Genomic DNA, 27,613 nt, shown 5'->3' on the forward strand with positions numbered 1-27,613 from the left:
AAAAAAATATACTAAAACAACAACCACTACGAACTTCACGCTTTGTGTACTCCCGAGTTTTGTGCAGTCACAGTCGACGATGTTTACCCTGGCATTGCAGTTGAGATCGTGCTCTCCCTGATTTCGATCGTTAAATGGTCATAATCGGTCATCAAAGGATATAATTAGGATTCCTGCTTCGTTGAATTCACTAATTCCTTGGGCGGATTTATCGGTGATCGAGTTATAGTACAGGTTAGTGGATGCGCATAGCGCAATTTTAACAAATAAACTTTTATTCTTTAGTAGGTTGCTCTTGTACTAATTTTGTTTATTAGCGTTTTGTTTAAAAATCAGTAATAATAGAGATATTTTTCTGAAATTTCTGGTACTTTGAAGCCCAGGGGACCCCGTTGTTGGCCAACCAATCCGTCAAGGCAGGGCCGTCGTAAGAACATCACGGGCCCCCGGGCAAAGTGATTTTTCTGATTCCCTACCTTGCAAATTCTCGAAAAATTCAATTACTTCTCATTTTTTGAGGCCTTATTCTCTCATGCGTTAAGACGGCCGTCCGTCAAGGACCTTGCCCGTCTCAATGGTCATCTCGAAAATGTTCTCGGATCCGTCACTTATCATTGAAATGCTGACACCTTCTAAAGAAACATTTTTCCCCCCCCATGCAGTTTCTGAAACTGTAGTATAATCCCTTTTCAGCGATGTGTTGGCGATTTTTCTTTTTGAAGAGTCGTCGTCAAGACTGAAAAAAGGGCTCATGCTTTCGGACGTCTTACCTGCCAAAGAAAAAAGTCGCTAACTTTGCCAAAAGTTGGTAATACCATGGCTGTTAAAATGAAAAAAACTGGACAACGATAAAAGCAATAAAGGAAGTACAGCATTCTTAAGGCCCGTGTACGCGCGTTAAGGGGCCATTCAAGTATTACGTAAGCAGATTTGTAGCCATTTTTGATCCCCGCCCCCCCCCTGCCAGCAAAAGTCAGCAAAACACTGAGCCGCCCCCCCCCCCTTGTCAGCAAAATTTCGCCAGCAGCTTAGAATATTTCATATCTTCAAAAAGGGTGGTTGATGACGTAAGCAACCTTCAAACCCTGCAAGCCGATCTCCCCGTTGAAAAGTCTCGCCACAGAGAGCAACAGTCTTACAAACAGTACAAATATTCAGTCATTACACTTCACTCACTTCACTTCTGAGATATAGATGGCAGCACTAAAAAATCATACACAACACTAGATACGCACTCAGTCTGTTAGGTACACATACTTACACTTCCGGCGCAACTCACTAGGTAGTAAATTGCCCATGGCGATAGACCTGAGTTGTGCTCGGCTTGAAAAAACATGCCTTCAAACCCCCCTCCCTCCCCCTTGTCATCAAAGGTCAGCAAATACTAAACCCCCTCCCCCTCTCGATGCTGATGTAATACTTGAATGACCCCTAAGTAGTAAATTCAATTCTAAGTTGAAACTACTTTGAAAGTACTTCAAAATATATGCAGACGCGCGTGTTAAAGCCCGTTTACATGGGCTCAGTTGGTAAGTGATTTACTGGTTAAGCAGAAATTTTCCGATTTAAGTAGGAATGGGGGGTGTTCCATTTGACAACTTGGAATTTAGTTCACTACTAAAGCACTCATTGAAACGTTCCTATAGACTAAATAAGGGATCGAGATTAGGAATATGAAACTGCGACTATTACTAAGTACACTTCCTGCTGTTTGCCTCCAATTTTCGAAGTCACTAAACAATTCTCGCATCATAGGCGGAGATAGACTTGGTAGTCTGGGGGGGGGGGGACACAATGATGTTGATGCCAATTCATATATACACATATACATTAAATCAATCGACTCCACCTTTGAAGCCGGGGGGCAATGCCCCCCACGCCCTCCCCGTATCTCCGCCCATGGTGAGGAAATGTCTAAAATGCTGTATTGTATCCTGATTGAATACTCATCCATTCCATAGATGCAGAATTAATTTCGATGTATTTATTCATATTTTTATTTGTTTCTTTGTTGTCCTTGAAGTTGTATTGAAATTAATCAATTACACTTCGTGTATAATGATTAATACTTCTTGTTCATGAGTACAGATCCACGTGATCACTTAATGAATTCGTTTTTCTCATTTTATCATGGTAATATTTCATCATGATAAATGAAAAAAACCGTCGTTTTCATTTTCTTCTCGCCATTTCTCGTATTCACCGTCTCCCCCCTCCCAGCTCGCGTAGGAAACGGGGTGGACGATGGAGGCCATCGCTTAAAGAATAAAATGATTTTCTAGTGTCTATGTGTATTTTTGGGCGTCCAGTCTGTCATTTATTAGGATTGCTAAAGATGTGTGTCCATTAAATGTGGAGGTCGCCCATACCATCACAGAGCCTCTACCCTGATGTCTGCTGAAGTATGAGCGTAGCTTTTCCCTCAAATGATGACAATACCTCGTATAATGCATTGGAACCATCTAAGTTACATTTATTTTCACCACTGAAAATAACACTGATCTATTTGTCTCCATAAGCTACGTAGGTTTGGGACAACTTCAATCTCTCGAAACATGGTGTATTGTGTGTTCGAATGTGGTGCTTTGAAAGGGCTATTACTACTACTAAACTACATATCCAAGGATGATGTCACTCTCCGCTATCCATACGAAGGTTTTTGACTGGCTAATATGAAAATATATTTAGGAAAGAGGGAAAATTCAACTGCCCCTGCGGGGAATCGAACCTACTTCCTTTCACTTTCCAGGTGAACGCCCTAGACTACAGAGGCAACGAATATCTCGATCTTTCCTTAGAGCTCGTGTGCACTGAACGGGACAGCACATGGACGGTTGTACCTAACTCAGAGCAAAGCTCACATTGATGACACTGGCACCAGATGGCGACTTATCCGAGGATGATGTCACTCTCCGCTATCTATACGAAGGTTTTAACAGCTGGCTGATGCGAAGATATACATTAGAACCTCCATTAACGGGCACTCCCCCATTCATAGGCGTACGCAGAATCTTCTTGGGGGGGGGGGGGTAGAGGTTACGTTTTTTCCTGAAAAATAACGCTATAATCTTGGCTCGGAGGGGGGGGGGGTGTTAGAATCCCCCCCCCCTTGCGTACGCCATTTAACGGACACTTTTCGGATCCCCGGTCCCATGGAATAGGGCTGTAATGTATTTCACTCCCCGTTAGCGGACAGTAAAATTAGACAAACTAATTTTTTTTTTCAAACTCTAATTTATTCATTTTTGTTCATAAATCGGGAATTTATCCTATTCAACGGTGATTATGTATAAGCCCAAGCTCACATATTGGTAAATATGAGTATCCGGTAATCAATTACTCGAACCAGGAACTATGGTCCAGGACGCAGGACCGTCATTTCAATTTTTTCCAGAGGGGGAGGGGTCAAAGCACGTGTACTCAATTTATGTATATATATATATCATTTTTAGTGTATTTTCAAAAGCCGGGAGGGGGCAGCATCCACCCCTTGGTCCCCCCCCCCCTAAATCACGGGCCTTCCAGGACGGTGATTCCGAATGGTAATATTAGTTTTGTTTGCTCATGTTGATACGTGTGAAGAAAGCCAACATAACTAACTGATAATGTTGTTTGTTTATTCTTCACACTTATTACTTGGTAATTTAATTTTTGTCCATGTACGGAAAGTGAAAGGAAGTAGGTTCGATTCCCCGCAGGCAGTTGAATTTTCTCTTTCCTATATATATAACAAATTGGTACTTGATAAGATGTGCGTGCACTTGTTGTGAACCTGACGTGAGGTTTGTTTCTGTGTAATGCTTGCTATATGTAGTTTGCTGGGGTCTAGGTCAATTCGTCGCGATCAACTTGTCGCACGACAATTCGTCGCAATCAATTTGTCGCAGCGTCAATTCGTCGTGCTACAAACTCGTCGCGGTACAAATTTGTCGCAGAGTCAGTTCGTCGCGGTACAAATTTGTCGCAGAGTCAGTTCGTCGCGGTGAAAATTTGTCGCAGACTCATTTCGTCGCGGTACAAATTTGTCGCAGAGTCAGTTCGTCGCGGTACAAATTTGTCGCAGAATCAGTTCGTCGCGGTACGAATTTGTCGCAGAATCAGTTCGTCGCGGTACAAATTTGTCGCAGAGTCAGTACGCCGATCAAATAAATTTTCAAAATTCAGTTTTCATGGTATTCATGCCACACTTCCCGCTTTCTGGCGGGATCTCCATTTCTCGCAGCGAGGGGCGTTGGGCGAACACACGAAGATGATAGATAAGTTATGATAAAATAAATTTTCAAAATTAAATTTTCACCGTATAAGCCGCACTCCCGCTTTCTGGCGGGATCTCCATTTCTCGCAGCGAGTGGCGTTGGGCGAACACACCAAGATGATAAATTACGATAAAATAAATTTTCAAAATTCAGTTTTCATGGTATTCATGCCACACTTCCCGCTTTCTGGCGGGATCTCCATTTCTCGCAGCGAGGGGCGTTGGGCGAACACACGAAGATGATAGATAAGTTATGATAAAATAAATTTTCAAAATTAAATTTTCACCGTATAAGCCGCACTCCCGCTTTCTGGCGGGATCTCCATTTCTCGCAGCGAGTGGCGTTGGGCGAACACACCAAGATGATAAATTACGATAAAATAAATTTTCAAAATTAAATTTTCATGGTATTCATGCCACACTTCCCGCTTTCTGGCGGGATCTCCATTTCTCGCAGCGAGTGGCGTTGGGCGAACACACCAAGATGATAAATTACGATAAAATAAATTTTCAAAATTAAATTTTCACCGTATAAGCCGCACTCCCGCTTTCTGGCGGGATCTCCATTTCTCGCAGCGAGGGGCGTTGGGCGAACACACCAAGATGATAAATTACGATAAAATAAATTTTCAAAATTAAATTTTCACCGTATAAGCCGCACTCCCGCTTTCTGGCGGGAACTCCATTTCTCACAGCGAGTGGCGTTGGGCGAACACACCAAGATGATAAATTACGATAAAATAAATTTTCAAAATTAAATTTTCACCGTATAAGCCGCACTCCCGCTTTCTGGCGGGATCTCCATTTCTCGCAGCGAGGGGCGTTGGGCGAACACACCAAGATGATAAATTACGATAAAATAAATTTTCAAAATTAAATTTTCACCGTATAAGCCGCACTCCCGCTTTCTGGCGGGAACTCCATTTCTCACAGCGAGTGGCGTTGGGCGAACACACCAAGATGATAAATTACGATAAAATAAATTTTCAAAATTAAATTTTCACCGTATAAGCCGCACTCCCGCTTTCTGGCGGGATCTCCATTTCTCGCAGCGAGTGGCGTTGGGCGAACACACCAAGATGATAAATTACGATAAAATAAATTTTCAAAATTAAATTTTCACCGTATAAGCCGCACTCCCGCTTTCTGGCGGGATCTCCATTTCTCACAGCGAGTGGCGTTGGGCGAACACACCAAGATGATAAATTACGATAAAATAAATTTTCAAAATTAAATTTTCACCGTATAAGCCGCACTCCCGCTTTCTGGCGGGATCTCCATTTCTCGCAGCGAGTGGCGTTGGGCGAACACACCAAGATGATAAATTACGATAAAATAAATTTTCAAAATTAAATTTTCACCGTATAAGCCGCACTCCCGCTTTCTGGCGGGATCTCCATTTCTCGCAGCGAGTGGCGTTGGGCGAACACACCAAGATGATAAATTACGATAAAATAAATTTTCAAAATTAAATTTTCACCGTATAAGCCGCACTCCCGCTTTCTGGCGGGATCTCCATTTCTCACAGCGAGTGGCGTTGGGCGAACACACCAAGATGATAAATTACGATAAAATAAATTTTCAAAATTAAATTTTCACCGTATAAGCCGCACTCCCGCTTTCTGGCGGGATCTCCATTTCTCGCAGCGAGGGGTGTTGCGGGAACACACCAAGATGATAAATTAGGATCAATGCCCATCCCAAAGCACAATTTGCCTAAGGGGTCATTCAAGTATTACGTCAGGATCGGGGAGGGAGTTTCGGATTTGTTGACTTTTGATGGCGGGGGGGGGGGGGGTTGAAGGTCGCTTACGTCATCAACCACCCCTTTTTGAAGATATGAAATATTCTAAGCTTCTGGTGAAATTTTGCTGACGGGGGAGGGGATGGGGGTCAGTGTTTTGCTGATTTTTGCTGACAAGGGGGAGGGGGTCAAAAATGGCTGAAAATCTGCTCACGTAATACTTGAATGGCCCTAATTCACTATTGAATATGTATCTGCCATGTAGGGAATACATCTTTGAGGAATTTTTTACCGACAATATATCTAAGGCTAGCATTACACTATGAAAGTGTTCTAAAAGTCCTTTTATAAAACTTGAAAAATTCAACCAATAAGATTATCGGTTGCATTTGCTCGAATGTAACCTATGAACTTTATTGGTTGGATTTTTTGAGTTTTTAACTTGAGCAACTTATCCGGTGCAAATTAAATTTTGAAAATGTATGTGATCGCAATTTATCATCTCGGTGTGCGCCCCAACTCCCCTCGCTACGAGTAATGCAAATCTCGAGAGAAAGCGACAAGTGTGGCTTATCCGGTGAAAATGAAATATTAATTAAATTAAATTATTAATTATTTCAGGTTCTTGTGGAGATACTGTAGTGGTTAATGTTGGTGGGAGTCTCGATTCCACATGGGACAGATACAAGTTTACACTTAAAGACAGCCTCCGCTGTACTGTAATTTGGGGAATATCATAAACACCGACATTTTTTTACAGAATTTTAAAATTTTATCATAGAAAAAATGATTTTTTTAACATTTACAATAATTAAATAATAAAACATTAATATCAATTGTAATTTTAATTTCGATGTAATTTCGATGATTTTTTTCGAAATGACAAAAAAAAAAATTTAGTAAACTGTGTGCATTTCTTGATGGAAAAAAACTTTTCTTCATGTTTATTTTTTCACGTATGAGACAAAAAAAACCTACATACAGATCGCGTGACGAGTTGACTCTGCGATAAATTGACGTCCCGACGAATTGGTTACACGACAAATTGTCACTGCGACGAATTTGTACCGCGACGAATTGGCTCTGCGACGAATTTGTACCGCGACGAATTGGCTCTGCGACGAATTTGTACCGCGACGAATTTGTATCGCGACGAATTTGTACCGCGACGAATTTGTATCGCGACGAATTGGCTCTGCGACGAATTTGTACCGCGACGAATTGGCACTGCGACAAATTGATGCGCGACGAGTTGAGCGCGACAAGTTGATTGCGACAAATTGACCGGCTACGAGTTTGCTGCCATCAATTTTTCTAACTATGATTGAAGTGTGATGATTGAATAATTGTACCGTTGTAGGCTTTTTACTCTATGTGGCAAGACTTTTTAACGTGTAGGTCGGCCCGCATTTGCTTTGAAAAACTAGTTGACGGACAATTTTCATATGAACTATAAAACAAGTTTTTAAATTCCTTCTTAAAGCCGTATCTGGCGATATAATTCAAACCAGAAGCCCGAGAAATTCCACAAAGAAACATCACGTGGGTATAGACACCATTCTTTTTGTCAACCTATCATCTCGTGAAGCCGTATATTGAGGTCTTCCAAAACGTGATTTTGGATGGTGAGTCGTCTTAATGACTAAAATGTGATAAATTATGCTTTTGCAACGATTTAATGCCTTTGAAAAATATTCAACTGGCTAACTTTGTAATCTCAATCTCAAAATTTTGTTGATCTCGTCCACTGATAGCGAAGTCATTTTTGCCGTCATGTGAACAGAAGATATTCTCGCACTTTAATTCCGTCTTTCAGCACATTTATAGGTTTCAAGCTTTGCGTCACGATTACGCATTTAAAATTTGCATGCATTCAATAGTTTCCATAAACTTTTGGGACGCGTAATTTCAACAGACTAACGATTATAAATGCAATTCTTATTATTTTGTGATAAATGCTCTATATATTATTGAAAAAAAGGATTTTTCTGTGAAAAAATCCATTACACCACATGCAACAAAAGTTATACAGAATAAACAGGAGTCTATAAACTTATGGAACATAGATATGTACATCTGATCATTTTTGTCTCACTGCTGTCATTTTCTGCACACAAGGTCTAAGTAGACCGGAACCTACATTTCCTTGCCGAATCCGAACGGCAGCGTTCGATATTGTAATTTTTTTTCACATACAGTATTTCACCCAGAGGTTAGCGTACTAATCCTTCCGAGGGAGAGACTCGCGGCGGTAGCAACGTGTTCTATGATCATTTTATCGACTTTTCTATTGTACTGCGTCAAGGAAAGATTTTCACAACGACGAATCGGGTATTGAACTCATGACAACTACATCCCTTGGTACATTAGGCGAGTATCTTGTCAACCTCTGTCGGACCATGCCTCTGTCCCTTCCGGGATATTAGCCCTTTAACCGTGTGGTTGGACCATGCTGGGGAGAAAACATCCAACAATATCTTCTCGACCATGTACCTGGGCTACCGCGCCCAACTTTAATGAAAGACGCGCCATGTTAAAGCCGTTGTTGGGGTAATGAATTACACTAAAGTGTCTATGTATAGCACAATATGCATTCACTTACATAAATTGTTATGAGACCTCTCTTTTTTCAGGTGACTGAAGATCCTTATAAAAGTCTCGAAGGGGAAAAAAAAATAACCTTCTGCTGTCAATAAAACATAAATGATATGCTTCTTACTCTTTTGAAATGGATGAATCATCTCGTACGACATCAGATGACGATCATAATGTAGATGGATGTGATTCCAGTTGCGTTCCGATCCCGGCGAAATTAAGTGTGAAGCGCTCTGATCCAATCGCTACAGATCCCTTCCATACTGAAGATCGCCATAAGGGTGAATGCAGCAGCAAAGGTATTCCAAAACGTTCTGATTCGAACGGACACAAAAGAGTTCGCACTGGAGAGATGCCACACGAGTGCGAATTTTGTGGTAAAATGTTTTCTCACATCGGAAAATTGAATTTTCACAAAAGAGTTCATACCGGAGAAAAGCCGTATGAGTGCGATTTTTGCGGTAAAATGTTTCCAGAAATCGGACGTTTAAAGAGTCATGAACGAGTTCACACTGGAGAGAAACCGTATAAGTGTGATGTCTGTGGTAGAACGTTTTCTCAAAAGGGAAGTATGAAGATTCACAAAAGAGTTCATTCTGGGGAGAAGCCATATAAGTGCGATTTTTGTGGTAAAACTTTTTCTCAAACCGGGAATTTAAAGCAGCACTTGAGAATTCACACGGGAGAGAAACCATATGAATGTGATGTTTGTAATAAAACGTTTTCTCATATGGAAACTTTAAACAGTCATAAAGGAGTTCACATTCGGGAGAAGCCAAAGGGAATGCGATTTTCCATAATCCGAATCGAAACACCTCATTAATGTTTTCGAAAAAACAAGAAAATGAATTTTTTTTTCCATATTCATAAAATAGTGAATAAAAGCTTTTCACTTTTACGTATTAATTTATAATGTATAGTGAGTGAATAGTGAAACTTTGATACATTAAACTAAGAGATGATAAAGGTTTTCTGATAAAATATGAAGAAAGGTTATGTTTCTACTTCATTGTTGTTAACGGTAGTGGCCAGTGCTAAATTTCCCCCGTAAACTAGACGGGCTAGGAACCCGAGGTCTTCATAGAGCCTTAAAAATCGCAAACTGTTTTTTCTTGGAGAAGTTGGTCAAAGATCAAATTTTGTTACTTCCCATTACAAATGTTCTGTGACTTTTACCCATTGGTCAGTAATCCCAATGCACATATGAGGTCCCCAATAGCCTAGGGCTCCGTAAAGCCTACATCCGGCTCTGGTAACAGCAGAGGTGGGAACTATGCTCCAATTGCGCTGCACTGCGCCAAAATTAACATCTTGCGCATCCTGCTCCAATAGTGTATTTTCGTATTTTTCTGCGCCAAATAGCGAATTTTGCTTCAGTATGCCCGGAATTTCGGAAAGAACGCAAAAAAAGAAAAAATTGATCCTACTTGCCGCGAAACGTTTCTTTCCGTGAAGAGCGCGTTTTATTCCACGGTACTTCAACCATCGCCTTATTTAAACTCTCGGCCCCTCATCGGACGGACTTTCCATCGCAAAACCCCGATAATATCTGTGATCGTGCAACTGAAGATGGTTTGCGATGGTCTTCCAGCTTTAAAGCGCAAATGTGAGTCAGTTTCCGTTTTCCAAAAAAAAAGTCGCCACTGGAAGCAGCAGAAATTACTAGTCGATCGTCATTGCGTCAAATCCCGATGTTTCGTGAAAAGAATTTCATTCCGGGAGTAAAAGGCGCATGTCCGCCGAATTACGAATGCTAATTTAGAAACCTTGCCGAATAACGAGTATCAGATCGCCAAACACCGAGTGTCAGGTTGCCAATCTCGCCAAATAATGAGTTCTGAATCACCAAGCATCGTGTTGGCTCAGCACCTCCTAGAGACAGAAGGCCTCTGCACTGTTTTCCATAAACGTCATTCAGACTACGTAGCAAGTTTGTCACATTTTGAAACACAGCATCCTATTTAGTTTCTTCTTATTTTCGCGTAGAATCTTCTTAACTGGCTCACAAATACCGCATGGTGATTTTATGTGGGGCATAGAAATCGCCAATTCTGAGCCCGATCATTTCTTTTCCTCACAACGATGATACTGGCACAAGCAGGGAATTTTTTTTTACTTGAATATTCTGAGGAAAAATGGACTACTTACTGACGTCACAAGCAGACTGCGGAGGCCTTCTATCTCTAGGAGGTGCTGGTTGATTCTTCCGAAACTCTCTCTCATTTTGCAACAATTTTTTTCCGAGTATAAAAGAATTGAAAACTAATAGAAAATTTTTAGCCCATTTGAAGTGCTGCCTTTCAAGAGAGCAAATAGTGCCCTCGGTAAGCAAAAATCATCTTAAATGGTGCGAAAAATTGTATGACAGCCGCTCTTTCAAACAAGGTGTCAAAAGCCTGAAACACCAGAAACAAAAAAACAAACTAGTATGCTGTGCTGTAGTCTTTGACCTCGTTCCTATACTTATAGGAAATAACGGAACTTGGCACACGTTGGACTCTGTACCTTGTGCTTTTAGATAAGTGTGCTGTCCGTGATAAGAGTCCTTGAGATCCTGATCAAAGTGCATGATAATATTTAATCTTCTGAATAGAGCAGATCTGTTTACGATATTAGGATACCAGTCGAACGGGTCCTGATTAGATGTTATGATAACGAAACGTGCCTTGAACTGTACGAACGCTCCTTTTACGGGTACACGTAGAGGATAACGGTCTATGAGTCTCAAGAGCGAATCAAAGGTCAGCCAGGAGTAGAAGTCGTTGATGATAACGACATCTTAGTCTGTGTATCCGTCCCACCAGTCACCTCTCATCTTGTGGTACGCATCAGGATAGTTGAGTGCAGCTTGTGCAGATTTGCCAGTACCAGGGGGTCCCCAGAAAACGACGCAGGCTGTTTGAAAGTCTCTGGGGGGTTTCATATAGCATAGCATGCTTCGTAAAGAAAGTATGAAATCTAGCGCTTACGCTAAAGAATTTGTCGTATACTTCACGTAGAGTGTACCCGTCTTGAAATCTCTTTTGTATTTCTAGCATTGTGCTATATCCTATTGGCGCACCCTGTTGATACACTGGTGATACGCTAGTCTCGACTTTGGAGCAGTACGAGACGTTGTCTTGCAATGAAAAGATGTTTGATAACAAAAGACAGTGCAGTTGTTTTATTTTGAAAAGGGATGAGAGTTAACGAAAATATTCTTGTTAATTTCGCTGCTCTAATTTATAAATACCTGCTCCGAATCCTATATTTTGCTGCTCTAAAACTGCTCCGAAATAGACTTTGTCACTTCCCACCCCTGTAATAGTGAAATAAAATATTCGCGCTGTTTTCTAGACGCATAAATCCTACTCATGTGCGATCATGTGAGGACTAGCATAGTGAAGATCCGGATTTGAACCCGGCTGACGACATTAGGATCCACTGTATTTGGTTTCCTGACTTCGACGTGCAAATGCTGTGATCCTCACCACCCCCCCCCCCACTAAAAAAATCTCCGAGAGCGAGTAACACGCTTTACAACATTCAAAATGCACACACAACTAGGGTTAACAAACGGCCTACCCTTTTATGCCATCTTAACCCTCTATGGTTCCACCCGCGATAATGCGAGCCGATCTCCCCGTTAAAGATGCCTCGCCCCAGAGAACACTAGGCCTACGTCGGTACAAATATTCAATCATCACACTTCACTTCTGAAATATAGACGGCAGCCCTGAAAAATCATACACAACACTAGATATGCACTCAGACTGTTACGTACACAAACACACACACTTCTGGCACAGCCTATGCCGTCTTATCCGACCCTGCCGGGAACGGCTCGGGGGCCTCTGGGTGAAATACTGTATGTGAAAAAAATTACAATATCGAACGCTGCCGTTCGGATTCGGCAAGGAAATGTAGGTTCCGGTCTACTTAGACCTTGTGTGCAGAAAATGACAGCAGTGAGACAAAAATGATCAGATGTACATATCTATGTTCCATAAGTTTATAGACTCCTGTTTATTCTGTATAACTTTTGTTGCATGTGGTGTAATGGATTTTTTCACAGAAAAGAGAAAGCCCTTTTTTTCAATAATATATAGAGCATTTATCACAAAAGAATAAGAATTGCATTTATAATCGTTAGTCTGTTGAAATTACGCGTCCCAAAAGTTTATGGAAACTATTGAATGCATGCAAATTTTAAATGCGTAATCGTGACGCAAAGCTTGAAAGGGGGATTTTTTTTAGGTAGGTCCTCAAAAATAATCACTTGGCTCGGTTTGAAAGAAAGGAAGGTTTACATATCAATTTTTTTTATAGAAAAATAGTGGTCCATATATGTATTTCATTTCAATTACTATACAACCCCTTGCAACATGAATGTCGTAGTCAAGTTCTACACGTTATTTAGCTACTTTTTTAATTGGGAGTATGCCTTTAGGATCAAAGGTTCGCCAATAAAATGCTGCGCGTGCTGTTACCTATGCACTCTTTATAGTACCTTTAGAGCTGGGTTCCAATTATGTGATTTAATAGTACAAACAAAAGAAGATCCGTCCTGAGCTAGCACCTCCTAGAGATAGAAGCACCCCCCCCCACCCCCACAGTCTGCTTGTGAAGTCATTAAGTAGTCCATTTTCCCTGAGAATATTCAGGGAAAAAAAATTCCCTGCTCGTGCCAGTATCTGAGCTGAGCTGAATAGAGCCTAATTTGCCAGTTCCGTGGCACATTTTTAAAGGCCACTCTACTGGTCTTATCCATGGGTCACTATAGGAGTGACTTATCTTGTGAGGTGAGAGTGAGTGTATGTGAAAATGTGTGTAAGACGCGGTGTAAGGACAAATTTGGGAATTAAGTTAAAGCTCCACCGATTAAACTTTTCGCAGATAAAATGTCGCCGAGACCAACTGCACCTATAAGAGAAAAGAAAAAAATAGCCGAAGTCCAGTGACAGAATGCCATTGGCTTAGGGCTCGCCTGCTCAGGATTGGCTGTTGACCTGTGAAGAAAATTTTTTTTGGATTTTTGCTGGAAGAGGTAGAGAAATTATAAAAATAAGATAAAAAGACATTTAGAAAGAGGACGCTACAAAAAAGAAGGGGGAAGAAAAAAGAGGGGGGGGGGGCGGCCGGAGACAAGTTGCCAGGAATTAGGCGATGGTATCCTTCGATGAATTTTGTTGGCGTCTTTCCCTCATTCGCCGTGCAAAGTCATCCATAGTTTTCTTGTTCTCAGGAGTTGCGAGCACCGCATTCACCCATTCTTGGGTAGTGAAGATGGCCTGTCGGACTTTGAATATGGCATCATTTCTGGAGAGCCCTTCTTCTTCTGTAAGTTTGACCATTACATCCTGGTAGGCCAGTTTTAATATGTCCATTGGATCAGCTTCTGCTTCGTCCAGACTAGTGTCTGGCGAGTAGGATGTGGACGTTTCGGCTGTTGTCGGGATTACAGCTACTGGCTTGGGCGTTTAAGTCGGTTCCGCTGCACTCTGGATACCCTTGGTGGGTTTTGGGCGCTTTTTCTTCTCTGCCTGTTTGAAGTTTTTGCTATAAGGAGAGAATTCACAGTTTTTAAAGTTCGCTGTGTGGAACTTTTTGCAATTTGTGCACTGGGGTTTATTGACCCCGCGTACATTAGTGCAGTCTCTGGACGCATGTGGCAGGATACACTTGACGCACTTCACTCGTGCCAGTATCATCGTTGTGAGGAAAAGAAATAATCGGGCTCAGAATTGGCGATTTCTATGCCCCACATCCAATCAGTATGCGGTATTTGTGAGCCAATCAGGAAGATTCTACGCCAAATAGTGGATGTCGTGGAGATGTGTAGACACAATATGTGTTGTTGATTATTTAAATCATAGTTTCCCAAACTTTCTGTTCCGTGGCCCCCTTCGTCAGAAAATTTCCTTCTCTAGATGGCTTTGCCCGCAGTAAGAGAAAGTGAACTTTCGACTTTTTCAATTGTAGTAACGTGACGCTAGAAAGCGAATATGCAAAGCCTCATATAGTCTCTCATACGAAAGTCCAAAGTCTTATATAGACTGGTGCTCCGGAGTCTTTGATATACTTACTGACTCGTACTGCGGGAACTATTTCGTTTATCAAGACAAAATGTGTTTAAAAAATTCTAAAATTTTCGCTCGTCTTGCAAAAGAAACACTCGTGAATCGAAGATCCACTGTATATTTATGTTTTACATTGACCTTTACCCGATAGTCAACACAGTAATCGATTTCGGCAAATAACGAGCAAAATCTAGATTTTTCGTAACCCCGTTTCAACACACTAGGGACACTGTCTTCAGAGGGTAGACTATGAATAACCACGATCAGTATAAAACGCTGACCCACTTGGGTCAGTTAGCAATTTCTCAACATTGCCCAGTTTCAGAAAACGTGTCGACACGGTGCTGACGAACTTGATTGTTCATCAGCTCACTGCAGGGGCGGATCTAGAGCTCTCTGTTGGGACAATACCTTCTAGAGCAAGCACCTTCTGCTTTAGAAGGTATTGGTTGGGAGGGTTGATTAAAAGATGACCATACGTCCCGTATTTACCTAGATAGTGTAGATTTTATTTCTGTCTAGATTTTTTTGAAAATAAAATGCCTCAGGGTTTTTCCCTTTTTCAGTCGAAGTTTTCTTCAATTTGTCATTTAATCAAAAATATTGATACAAGTAATTTTCAACGGATTTATTAACTGCAATATCATCATATTCACATTTCGCTTGGGGGAGAGGGTATTACCCCCTCATAGATCCGCGCCTGGCTCACTGCGCCTTTACCACATTGATTAATCAGGCTTTCTTGAACTAAAGATGTCCACGAAGTTCTCGTTTCAATGACAGTTGTGCACAAAATGTTCAGGGGTGAAATTTAATCCCTACAAATTCCTTTGCAGATGACCATCAAAAATTTAGACTCAGCGCGATGCACTTGGCGAAGTTTGGCGACGTCTCTCAGAGCCGTTGTGTGCAGTTTGACAGAAATAGAATGAGAGCCCGATCAAATAGCGCTCAACCAAATTCCTTTGGGATCCGGAAATTTCGCCCCTGTCTTGATCCTTTCTTCTTTAATTTATATTTTTCTTTGATTCAAAATTGGAATCCATTCACCCAGGTTCGAATAAATATTGCAGGATCAAGACAAGGGGTTTAGCAATCCATAAGATGAAAGAAAACAACACAACACTTTCATGAGCAAGTAAATCAGAGTCAAATTTTAAGGAAAAGAAGATATTTAATTTTTAACAATAGAAAATAATGGTGTAGGTAGCTACCTTTTAACAATTAAAAAGGTTATACAGATAAATGCAAACATCTACCAAATGAAGGTTAGATTTTCCGAGACAAAAAAAAAACAACATCGCTTTACAATGATTTAAATAAAAAAAACTTACATATTATCGTTCTGTCTATTTATGCAAACTACGGTTGAAGCTCGAAAAGGTGAGCATGGAGGTTTGTCCATAATGAAGACGGAATTTATTTTCCCGCATATTCTGCAGGTCACTGGCGGCTAGGAATCCTTCCTGTTGTTAGGAACACCTTTCCAGAGCAGGTTCGTAGGAGCACTCCTGTTGTTAAGAGCACCTCTCAGGAACAGGTTGGTAGGGGCACTCACCGACTGGCTACTATCGCTAGCTGGCTACTATCGGCCTTTTGGAAGGCGAAGCCGTCCTCTATCATAGTAATTGCTGGAATGACCATTGATCCAGACCCTCCATCCATATGATTTCTGCTCTTTCGTACAATCTTAACGATTGTACACACATTGATTAGCACATAGCGGTAGACGCACGCGATTTACTCGAGAACACAGGAGTCGTGAATACTCGAGGCACATAGTAAATTCAAATCACCAGCGAACGAACATATATAACTCGCGCAAGCTTCAATTACAAGCGAGAGCAAAAAAAAAAAAACTCTCCTCCGACAGTCGTGTTGAAAAATTATCTCTCCCGAGACTGCGAGCGAATTTTCCCAGAGGGTATGTTAAAAAGGCCCCTTGGCGATCCAAAACTATATGAAATTGTACTGAGTACAGCTCCTGAAGGGAATTATTCGGCGTTTTAATTTACAGTTGGCGGAGAAGGGAGAGAGGGGGGGGGGGGGGAATGAGGTACAACAGAAAAAAGGGGAAAACTTAAGGGGACCGTTAAGACCTTCGGAGAAATTCTTCTCGCCAAGGACCCTTAATCACACCCCCTGAAAAACAAACATTACCTTATATGGCTCGATGACCATCTCCTTCACTCTCTTACAACCCTTTGTAATTCGACCCGTGTTTCTCATCTGGGGCCCCAAGGCAGCAGTACCGTGTACAACTGTATCTTAAGGCCTAAACTTTCTATAGAATAGATTTTGCTTTCCACTATTATTATTATTATATGTACCATAATATATACAATTAAATATCGGTATAATCAAATGATTAATTATGTAAGATTCCACTGTACAAATACAACATAAGGCAAAATCTATTCAATATAATAATCTTTTCTTTTCTCTACAATTAAAACTATTTTAAGATTAAGTTAATGTAATGTTATGATGAATTTTGACAATTCAACATAACACCCCCGTGACATTTCACCTGCCCTGAGCGTATGAGTGACTGACTGTGTGAGTGACCGAATGATTTGGTGAGTCACCATATAATTGGGTGAGTGACCAAGTGAGATACCAAAGTGATTGACCGAGTGACCAAATGAATGACCGAATGAGTGTATGAGTATGTGAACGTGAGTGATTGCATGATTGAGTAAATGACCATGTGATCGCATGAATGACCAAGTGAGTAATTGAGGAAGTGACCAATTGAGTGGCCAAGTGATTGGCTTTATCAGTGTGCAAGTCAGTGATTGACCATATTTGTTCTATCATAAATAGTTTCTCTTTTTCGCCGCACAGTGTAATATTGTTATTTCCCCTGAATGTTGTGCGCATAGTTCTTGTTGCAAAATGTTCAATTTGCCTGCTCTTTTTGCTAAAATTGAATGTACTTGTCCTTGCAAAAAGTTGCTTCATATAAGTTTTTAATTTTTTCTTTAAGTATCATATTTTTTATTTTTCATTTTGAATCTTAGCAACTTGCAAATTTGTATGCATATGATATTTCTTTTACTTTGAAAATTTTGCAAAAAATGTATTGCAACAAATTTTAGCAGATTTCTTTTTCAATTTTTTGTAAAAATTTTTCATTTTGCTTCTGTGTAATGCTTGTTATGTGTAGTGCTGCCATCTGCCACCACTTTTTCTAACTATGAGTGAAGTGTAATGATTGAATAATTAATCGTTGTAGGCCTGTTGCTCTCTGTGGCGAGACTTTTTAATGGGGAGATCGGCTCGCATTTGCGCCTCGAAGTTGGGAACCACAGGAAACCAACTTAAGCCGACCACCAAGGGACAGAGCCTGGGTTATGTCTGGTCTTAAAGTGATTGACCATATGGGTGACCAACTGAGTAAATGTCCAGCTCACTTGATCACTCATCTCATAGGGTTACTCACTGGGACACTCATATTGTCAGGGGGTTAACTTCCAACTCACTTGATAATTCATACGGTCACTCATTTGTTCACTCATACAGTCAGGGTAGGCGAAATGTCAAGGGAAAAACGTCTGACTCACTTGATAAGGTCGCTCATACGGTTGGGCAAGCGAAATTTCCGTGGGCCAAATGTACCGGGGACGTAACGTGCTGGGGCGAGGTGCCGAGGCAGAGGTTCAGTGAACCATTCTTTTAAGCCAGGTTTTCCTAAGAACAGGTTTTCCGTGCTGCGTGCAACTTGAATTACCCAGCGCGACACTCCGTCCACTCACCAATAAGAAAAGCAGTATGACTGTTTTCCTACAGAGCGCAATACGTCTCACGACAGCGCTTTACGTCGGGCGTTATTGGCGGACTGCTTCTGGAGGAGTCAAATGCGTAGTGTGCCGCGCGTTTCACTGATCTTCCCTTCATTTTGTTGTGTTTTCTTTTTTTCCCCTTCAAACCGGAGCATGCAGACGATAGAGTAGCTGATGCCAAGGCCATATAATATACAGCCGCCCTCTGAGCTGATGCGCCATGCTAGGAAAACACAAACGCGTAGCGTGATCATATAACACGTTTCTGCCGACGCGAAATGATCCAGTGCGGTTCACGCGGCATAAAACACCTATTCCTAGGAAAACAAGGCTTTACATGCGTAACGTGACGTAAAACGATTATGTTTCGCGCAAATTATGTACGCTTTGAGAGACTCCCGAGCAGGGAAGGGGAGGAGGCAAATGGGAAGTTACCCCCCCCCCTATTCCTTTTATGAAGAAGGTTGTGCGAGGGGGGGGGGCTATCAGTTTCGATTATCTGTCACAATCATCCGCGTCGTCTTGAAATACATTTAATGAGTCTCATCCCCGTTTTTACGTTTTGGTCAGCAAGAACGGGCCAGTGTGTTACGAACGTCATTTCAACGAATGCCCGACACGAAGTTCCACTCTCCTTGAATTTTTCTGAAAAATACTGCGCTTTCTTCCGTTTTCTAGAATTTTTCACCTTTTCCTGCATTTCTGACCTTGCTTCTTTTTGCTTCTTCTTCTTCATTATTATTTTTAATTTTTGCGTCCCTTTGCTCTTTCCTGTCTTTCTACCGTCTTCTGCCTTTTTCAGAAGAATATCTGCCCCTCTTCTCCAAATATATGCTCCCTCTCCGTTTCTGAATTGCTCACGCCAGCTAATGGGTCTTTTCTATTGTTGGTGGGCTTCCAGGTGAGTCCACATTGGTCGGTTTGGCCCTTTCATGCATGGCAAATACAGTAGGCATGGAAAGTATAATATGCAAATACAATGCACATGGAAATACAATATGTATACATAGAAAATAAATTATGCAAGATTCTCAAACTCCAAGCAAAGAACATTACAAAAAAAGGCACAGCGCGAGAAATTCATGCAGAATTTACAGTTACAGAATATATCCAGAGTAAGCGCACTGAAAAATGTACATGACAAGTGTGCACATTTCGAATTGAAGATATGTACAAGATGGGAATGCAACTCGGAAACTCACAATTTCTCTACTCCTATTCCGTGTCTGGGATAGAATTCCGATTCATGTTTTCATTCTACAGTGGTACATTGCACTGCATGTCTTTTTAAGCAGTTATATTATCTCTTATTGTGTGAGAGAGAGATACACGACAAATCAGAACAATATTGTACATGCTATGACTTACATGAATACTCTTCCTCGACACATTGCAAGAAAAGGTAAAATATATTGGTTCCAAAGATTATGTAGTACCAAATACCTGATTCAAAAGACCACACAGACTATATACTGTATCTATTCTTACACAAAATTTCATTAAATTACAGCCCTGTAATTACAAAATAGGAATTTTTTTTTAATTACAAATTGTTACAATATTGTAAACTGCTATAGCAGCATTTACGTGATCGGATACTCAAAATCAATCACACTTTAACTCTCATCTGCCAATAGGGGTTTCGTGATGAAACTTGGTGCATGTACGAGAAACGAGCATGGTTCCAGGAGCGAACAAAAAAATAACATAAATAAAAAGCGGTTTGCAGGGTTAGTATCGCTAGGTCGGACGAGAACCGGTGTTTTCAGCATGGTATGGCCGTTGGCTCAAGGAAGCCCGAGTGGCATGGTGGTAAGATGCTCGTCTACCATCGTGAAGGTTGTTGTCAGGGTCCCGGGTTCGAACCCAAGGGAGGATATCGATAAGATATTTTCCCTAACGAACTCGAGGCGACCACCGATAGACAGCGCCTTCACTTCCAACCCATCTCACTAATGGCACTAAAATGCAATATAGCGATATGGCCAGAGTTGGTGTTTGGTGAAGTAGTAGTAGTATCGCTAGGTCACGGGAATTTTTTTAAGACAGGAAAAAAAACTAAAAACAGCCGATAGGTGGTGCTGATGTACACAAGTCAAAGAAAAGATACGCAAATAACGAATAGAATGCCTCCAAATCGTTTATTACAACAGTGTGTGTTTCACGTCACCACCACCACCACAGGGGATAGCACATTGCAGGCGAGTCACAAATCCAGCAACGGCAGAGTGCATCAGGTCCACATACACGGTTTACAACGGACTGGTTGTGGATTAGTAGCGCAAGTTCTTATACCCGTCTCATTTGCATATTTCCATCGAAGTCGCTAGTACCAGTGCCACCTATCGGCTATTTTTGAATTATTGTTTTTCCTGTCAAAAAATTCGTGTGAAGGTAGCGATGCTAACCTTGCAAACCGTTTTTTTATTTCGGTTATTTTTCCGGTTTTTACATTTCCTGCCTGAGCAGCAATTTTTAAAAACAGTAGATGACCGCAAATGCTTTCAACATAATAATATTGCTACGGATTCATTCATGATTTTTGATCTATTTTTTTTGTGTTTTGTAGGTTTTCCAGACACAAGTTGGTCCAAAGTGATCTGTAACATCAGCCGAAAGTGGAATCAATCTCTCACTTTAGGGGTGGATACTTGCTAGTTTAATTTTTAGATTCGAATTCTGTTGCTGTTAATCATTTGGTGAAATGAAAATGGAAAATTCGTCTTCAAGTGAAGGAGAATCGAACAGCCCCACTCACACTGGAGGGAAACACTTTGAATGTGGTGTTTGCCAGCGGGTTTTTTCACGAAAAAATGCTTTGTCATCCCATAAAAAAGTTCACTCAAAGAGAAGGCATGAATGTGGTGTTTGCAAACGGATATTTTCGCGAAAGGATCATCTAAAAATCCATGAAAGAATTCACTCAGGAGTGAAGCCCTACGAGTGCGGTATTTGCCAAAAAGCATTTTCTGATAGGAGTCATCTAAAACACCATGAAAACACTCACTCTGGGGTGAAGACCTATGAATGTGGTATTTGCAAATGTGCTTTTTCTGCAATTAGTAGTCTAAGGGTCCATGAAAAAATTCACTCTGGAGTGAAGCCCTATGAGTGTGGTATTTGCAAAAAGACATTTTCTCATAGGGGCCATCTAAACTGCCATGAAAGCACTCACTCGGGAGTGAAGCCCTATGAATGTGGTGTTTGCAAGAAAGTATTTTCACTAAAGAGTTATCTGAAAAAGCATGAAAAAACTCACTCTGAGGTGAAACCCCACGAGTGTGGTGTTTGCAAACGGCAGTTTTCACAGAAAGTTCATCTGAAAATCCATGAGAAAACTCACTCTGAGCCGAAAGAATTCTATGAATGTGGTGTTTGCAAAAAGTTATTTTCGCAGAAAAAATGTCTAAAAACGCACGAAAATATTCATTCCGAATTAAAGCCCTATAAATGTGGTGTTTGCAAATGGCAATTTTCACAAAAATATCAACTAAAAACCCACGAAAACACTCACTCCGGGGTGAAACCCCATGAATGTGGTATTTGCAAAAAGGTATTTTCAAGAAAAAATGTACTAAAACGTCATGCGAGGGTTCATACTGGAGAGAAGCCTTATGAATGTGTTACTTGCAACCAAGCATATTCAGATAAGATATCTCTAAAGAAGCACGAAAGGGTTCATACTAGAGAAACCTAACGAATGTGGAATTCTCAAACAAGCTTATTCAAGTCAATTTAACCTAAAAAAAAGGCATAAAAAGCTACATTTCAAGTTGAAACATTATGCAAGAATCCACACTAGAGAAAAACCTTCTTCGAATATCACACATTCGCAGTTTTTACATTGTAATAAAAAAAAACCAGTGCAGTTAATATATCATTGATTACGGAAAAAGACATTGATAACTGATCATTCTAAAAATACATAAGGAATCATTGGGAAGAGCCGTGAAGTCAACCTCGTTTGAAGTAATTTTTAGATCTCAAAGAAAATAAAAATGGTTTGCAAAATATGCATTAGAGCTCTAGGAGGCTTCACAACACTTGTGAATCATTGAAGAGAAATTTTATCACGTGAAAAAGGATTCTCTCAAAACAAAGTAACGCTTTTGTCTGCTGAACTTGCGGCAGATATGCCGCTCTACTCTAATTTACCTAAGCCCTGGGACCCAATAGATCCCTTATGGAAGACTTACGCACGAGGAACTCGATTTCGGTCAACAAACACAAAATGACGAAGAGCCAAAGATTTTTTTAACTTTCATTTTGCCTGTTCGATAAATTAAACCTGAAGGGAGTACGAAAATTATGTTTTTCAGTGGGTTGGGGGGGGGGGGAGTACATCCTGATACCTCTTACATAGTTTGCATGGCTAATAAAGATAACTTAAGCAGCTACGAGCTGCTTGAAATTTATTTATTTTTTTAAATTTGGCCCAACGGAATAAAATCCCAGTGATGCATTGACTTTAAATATTTATTTTGAACTATAACAGGATTAAATTCTGAAAGTTCTGATACGCAACTTGCGTGCGCGTAAACTAAAAATCTGCACATGAAAATGGCAAGCGACTGAGTATTACACAGCTTTTTATACTCTTCGAGGCTGAAGTTATACTTTGCACAAAGTGTTTCCACAATAACCCTTATCCCGTTAAGAAGTGTGTGGAATCACAGCTCGGACTTTTCTGCCACTTCGAGTGAAAGTCTCTTTGGGTGGCACTGTAGACTTCACCTTAGTCAACAGTGGACGTAGGCTTTGATTGCATTGTAAAGGCAAGTTTGACACGGTCAATCGACACTGTGAGCTGTTACCCTTCACCTGTAAGAGAAACGTTCCGTCCTTTCTTTGAAGCACACGGTAAGGACTTTCGCATGGTATCTGTAGTGATCACTGAATCGGTGCGCAGATTCATGTCTTAATGAATGAAAATGGCTGGCTGACTATGGCGGTTCGCTGGAACAGCTCGGAGATTGATTATCTTCTCTCTTAAACAAGAATCGAATTCGAGCACGTTACACGATGGCACTTGCTATTCGGAACGGAAAAATTCCCCTGGAGAGTAGTTCCGTTCCATATACGAGTTCCGCAACAGAACTGCCGATATCCTATCGTAGACGTGAGCGCAATCCCAAGAGAACCAGTGGAATTGTCTCTACCCATCTTTGTCTTTGTCGTCCATTAGCATGATAGAAATGGACGACTTGCGGTTTTTAAGTGGTTACGTTTTTTTTTTACACTTCACTATCGCTAGAGGTTCATTTTTCTCACAACGTTACTAGCGATCTTCGTTATCGTCATTGCTATGCGAAGCGGTAGATAATGTGAATGGAAAGCACTCGTTAAGCTCGCGCGTGCATTTTTCGATGAAGGCGAGAACAACGGAGACAAATTAGTGGAATTGAAAATTATTCATTCATTATTAATTTATGAAGTTCATTATAATAAATAATAATGAATTCTCTGAATTACGTTACTTAATTTAGTAACATGATTCAGAGACAACATTATCGTTTAAAATGATATCTAATTACACATAATTGGAAAAATTATTCATAGTAATAAATCGTTATAAATTATTATACTCGGTACTAAGATAAATTGTCTACAACGATATTTTTTTCAAATCTTGCATGGAAATGCCTTTATTCTTAAGTTAAACTCATCTCAATGTAAGAATATTATTTAACTGGTAAATCTCTCTATCGCGATATGTTTTCAAGACATTTTTTTTATTTCTCGTTCAAGACGATGAATTTTTTCACTTTTAGATGCTACCAATATGCCATCTAAACGTGGAAAGCAGTAAAATTTCATATAGAAACCTTTGAAATTCATTCGCAACCCAAAAAGCATGCATTTAAATTCAAACGCCCCGAAAGGTGTAACAACTGCTGTTTTTTTTTTTACATCTGATTCCTCGACTGATATTTCGATTCCTTTACCAAATAGATTATGTAAAAAATTGTGTAGGTGTGGTATCGGATAACAATACGGTATTGTCACCGCAATAAGCCTGCGATGATCACCACAAACGTACTATGAATTATCTTTTTTTTTTTGGGCCCATTTGAACGGGACTGGCCCACGGGTTATTTGAGGAAATACAACGCCACAACAGGCAAAATGCCCAACGAGGTGGCTGAGAAAAAGATGCCAATAACAAATATGGATGTCATATATTTCCAAAAAAAAAATATATATAGCAAACCAAATAAAAATGCAATTAACAAAAATTATAATCAATATATACACATGATAAAATACTATACAATGCTCATAAAGAATACTTATGGTTGTCTTATTCTAAGAATGGATAGCTTCTCGATTTACCCCAACATATTTCTCGTATTTCTTTTCAAACGTGTCAATTGTGTTACAATTTACTACCTCCGGGGTTAAGCTATTCCATTTATTAACAACCCTATTAGAGAAAAATTCCCTGCGACACCATAGCCTCGCATTGTCGGTGCCCCCTTGTAAAATCAGTCGATTGGCGGTGTACTAAAAGTTCATGGTCCATCCTATCCATCCCATTGAAAATTTTGAATACTTCGATCATATCTCCTCGACACCTGTGTTCATCCAATGTAAACATATTCAAAAAATGAAGTCTCTCTTCATAACTCAAGCCCCGTGTGCCAATAAGGACACGCGTAACTCTTCTCTGCACCCCTTCAACCAAGTCTATGTCCCTCTGTAGGTATGGTCTCCAAAACCTTACAGCATACTCCAGTCCAGGACGAACTAAGCCTCGAAAAAGCGGAAGAATGACTTTAGGAGAGCGCGAAGAGACCTTTTTGAAAATTAGACCAAGCATTCTATTCGCTTTTTTGACCAGCGCTGAACAATGTTCAGAAAACCTAAGTCGCTCGTCAATGAGAATTCCCAAATCGGTGACCCTAGTTGCATCCGGGATAGTGACACCATTCAACTCGTAAGAGAACCGTGGGTTGTTCGAACCAAAATGAGCGACCATGCACTTATCAACGCTAAACGTCATGCTCCATTCAATTGTCCATGCTGCAATCCTGTTCAAGTTGGTCTGGAGCAACTCCCTTTCGCTTTCATTCCCGATTACCCCCATTAGCTTCACATCATCTGCGAATTTGCTAGCAATCCCATCGATACCCTGATCGAGTTTATCGATAAAAAGTGAAAAAAGTATGGGGCCAAGGACACTTCCCTGAGGAACTCCACCTGTGACGTCTGTCCAACCAGAGAATTCCCCGTTCACCATAACTCGTTGCGACCTACCTCTTAACCACGATTCTATCCAATTCAGCAAGTTGCCCCCAATTCCAATCTCGTGTAAACACTTCAAGAGTTTGCCATGTTGGACCCGATCCAATGCTTTCTGGAAATCAAGGTAAACAACGTCGACATTTTTGCTCTTACCCAAAGCCTTCGTCACGTGATCATAGAAGCAAAGGAGGTTAGTTACACATGATTTCCCCTTCCTGAACCCATGCTGATTATCCGACAATACATTATTCTCGTCTATCCACTTCACAAACTGCCTTTTGATGATAATTTACAAAATTTTCGAGAGGGAACTGGTCAAACTCACTGAACGATAATTGGACACAGCTTCTCTACTACCCTTCTTAAATATCGGAACAATATTAACAAGTTTCCAGTTCCTTGGGGCGATACCCTCAGCAACACTACTCCTGTATATCTGTGCGACTGGCCCCAACAATTCATTAGTGTCCCCTTACATCCATTATTGACGTATCGAAAAAATGATTTTGGGTGAAAGCCAATGTTATCTGCCAACCTAGATTCAACTTCCTTTTTACTATCCCTTATCGCTTTTTTCAACACTCTTTTATCAGTAAACAATGATAGGTCACCTCGTCCACTTTAAACTCTCTGAATGCTCTTTTCTTTTCAAGATAAAGGTTACGCACACTATTACATTATTGACGTATCGAAAAAATGATTTTGGGTGAAAGCCAATGTTATCTGCCAGCCTAAATTCAACTTCCTTTTCACTATCTTTTATCGCTTTCTTCAACGCTCATTTTTTTTTTATCCGTAAACAAGGATACGCCACGTCATCCATTTTTATACTCCCTGAATGCTCTTTTCTTTTCAAGATAAAAGTCACGCCCGTTATCCATGAACCATAGAGGGTGCGATGTACAAACACGCTTTTTTCGAACAAAAGGTATGATGTCGTGCACAACATAGGATAGCTTCGTACTAAATTCTTCCCATTGACTTACCACCCCTACTTATTTCAACCGGTCTTTGAAAACTTCCGCTAACCTTGCTCTCAAAACATCAAAGTTAGTTCTCCGAAAACAAGGAACCAGTCTTTTGTTATCAACCTTACCCGAGGAAAGGTTACAGTGAAATCTGACGATACGATGATCACTGGAAGAAAACTCTTCCCCCACCGAAATATGTTCAACAAGATCCTCAGAACTAGTAAGAACTAAATCCAAAATAGCAGTACCCCTAGTGGCTTCTGATACATGCTGATACAAAAACGCCTTTTTGAAGCATACGGTCAAATTCCTGTCGAGCAAGTTTAAGTTTCTCTGGCGACAATCTACGTGGCTTCGAAAAAATTTGTGGACCGGTAGTATGAATGCAATGAGTGGTGTTATGCAGTACGGATGATCGAGACAAGTTCGAATTTACTAAGGCCCCTTTCACACGGAGCGGACGCGGGTCCGCATACCCTTTCAAACGAGCGCTGAAGATGCGGGCGATTCGTCCGCATCTTTAGTTCGAAATTCGTGCATATAAACTGTTTTTTCGCAATTTTTGTAATTATTTTTCTCCTTCACCCCTGATTCAGTGCCTAGAGGCATTCTTTAGTGGTTTAATCTAGAGCCACATAGAATATGGGAATAAAGATGTCTTCATTCCGATCCTCACAAGTAGTCGATGGGAGAAAATGTCTTCAAATATTTTCAAAATATTTTGAAAAAAAAAAAAAATCCGTCTTTTCGGAAAAATATGGAAGAAAAATTCCGAAACATCCAATGTTCGAAAAATCAAATCCAAAAACATCAAAACATTCGATGTTCCAAAAAAAAAAAAAAAAAATTCAGGAGATATCAAAGAATTTGCAAGTAGTAAAAAAGGGAAGGGGTAGAGACTTTCAAAATGCCTGTGCTTAGAAATATTCACATCACAATTCTGTCTTAGGCCGGGTTTA

The 27,613-nt window shown here is 40.5% G+C and overlaps 1 protein-coding gene across 2 annotated transcripts; it reads left to right on the top strand.

Moving 5' to 3' along the window:
- The first annotated feature begins 64 nt into the window (after window positions 1–64).
- Window positions 65–22,799, top strand: LOC149068479 (uncharacterized). Of its 2 annotated transcripts, none has more exons than XR_016195187.1 (2): window positions 65–234; window positions 8,633–9,492. XR_016195187.1 is itself a non-coding variant. In XM_089251589.1 (2 exons), exon 2 carries the CDS (start codon window positions 21,143–21,145, stop codon window positions 22,133–22,135), a length of 993 nt encoding a protein of 330 aa, XP_089107715.1. In that variant the 5' UTR covers window positions 71–234; window positions 21,008–21,142; the 3' UTR covers window positions 22,136–22,799. The 2 variants fall into 2 exon arrangements, 1 of the variants encoding a protein (XP_089107715.1); XM_089251589.1 differs by lacking the exon at window positions 8,633–9,492 and adding an exon at window positions 21,008–22,799 and having other exon boundaries at window positions 71–234.
- Window positions 22,800–27,613: the final 4,814 nt, after the last annotated feature.

This window comes from Pholcus phalangioides, unplaced genomic scaffold (genome assembly GCF_987345545.1).
Source record: "Pholcus phalangioides strain wild (caught in Gottingen) unplaced genomic scaffold, Ppha-v1.0 ptg000027l_1, whole genome shotgun sequence".
Taxonomy (NCBI): domain Eukaryota; kingdom Metazoa; phylum Arthropoda; class Arachnida; order Araneae; family Pholcidae; genus Pholcus; species Pholcus phalangioides.

Coding starts and splice junctions, on each gene's coding strand:
- LOC149068479 (XM_089251589.1), top strand. CDS start 21,143: ATGAAAATGGAAAATTCGTCTTCAAGTGAAGGAGAATCGAACAGCCCC.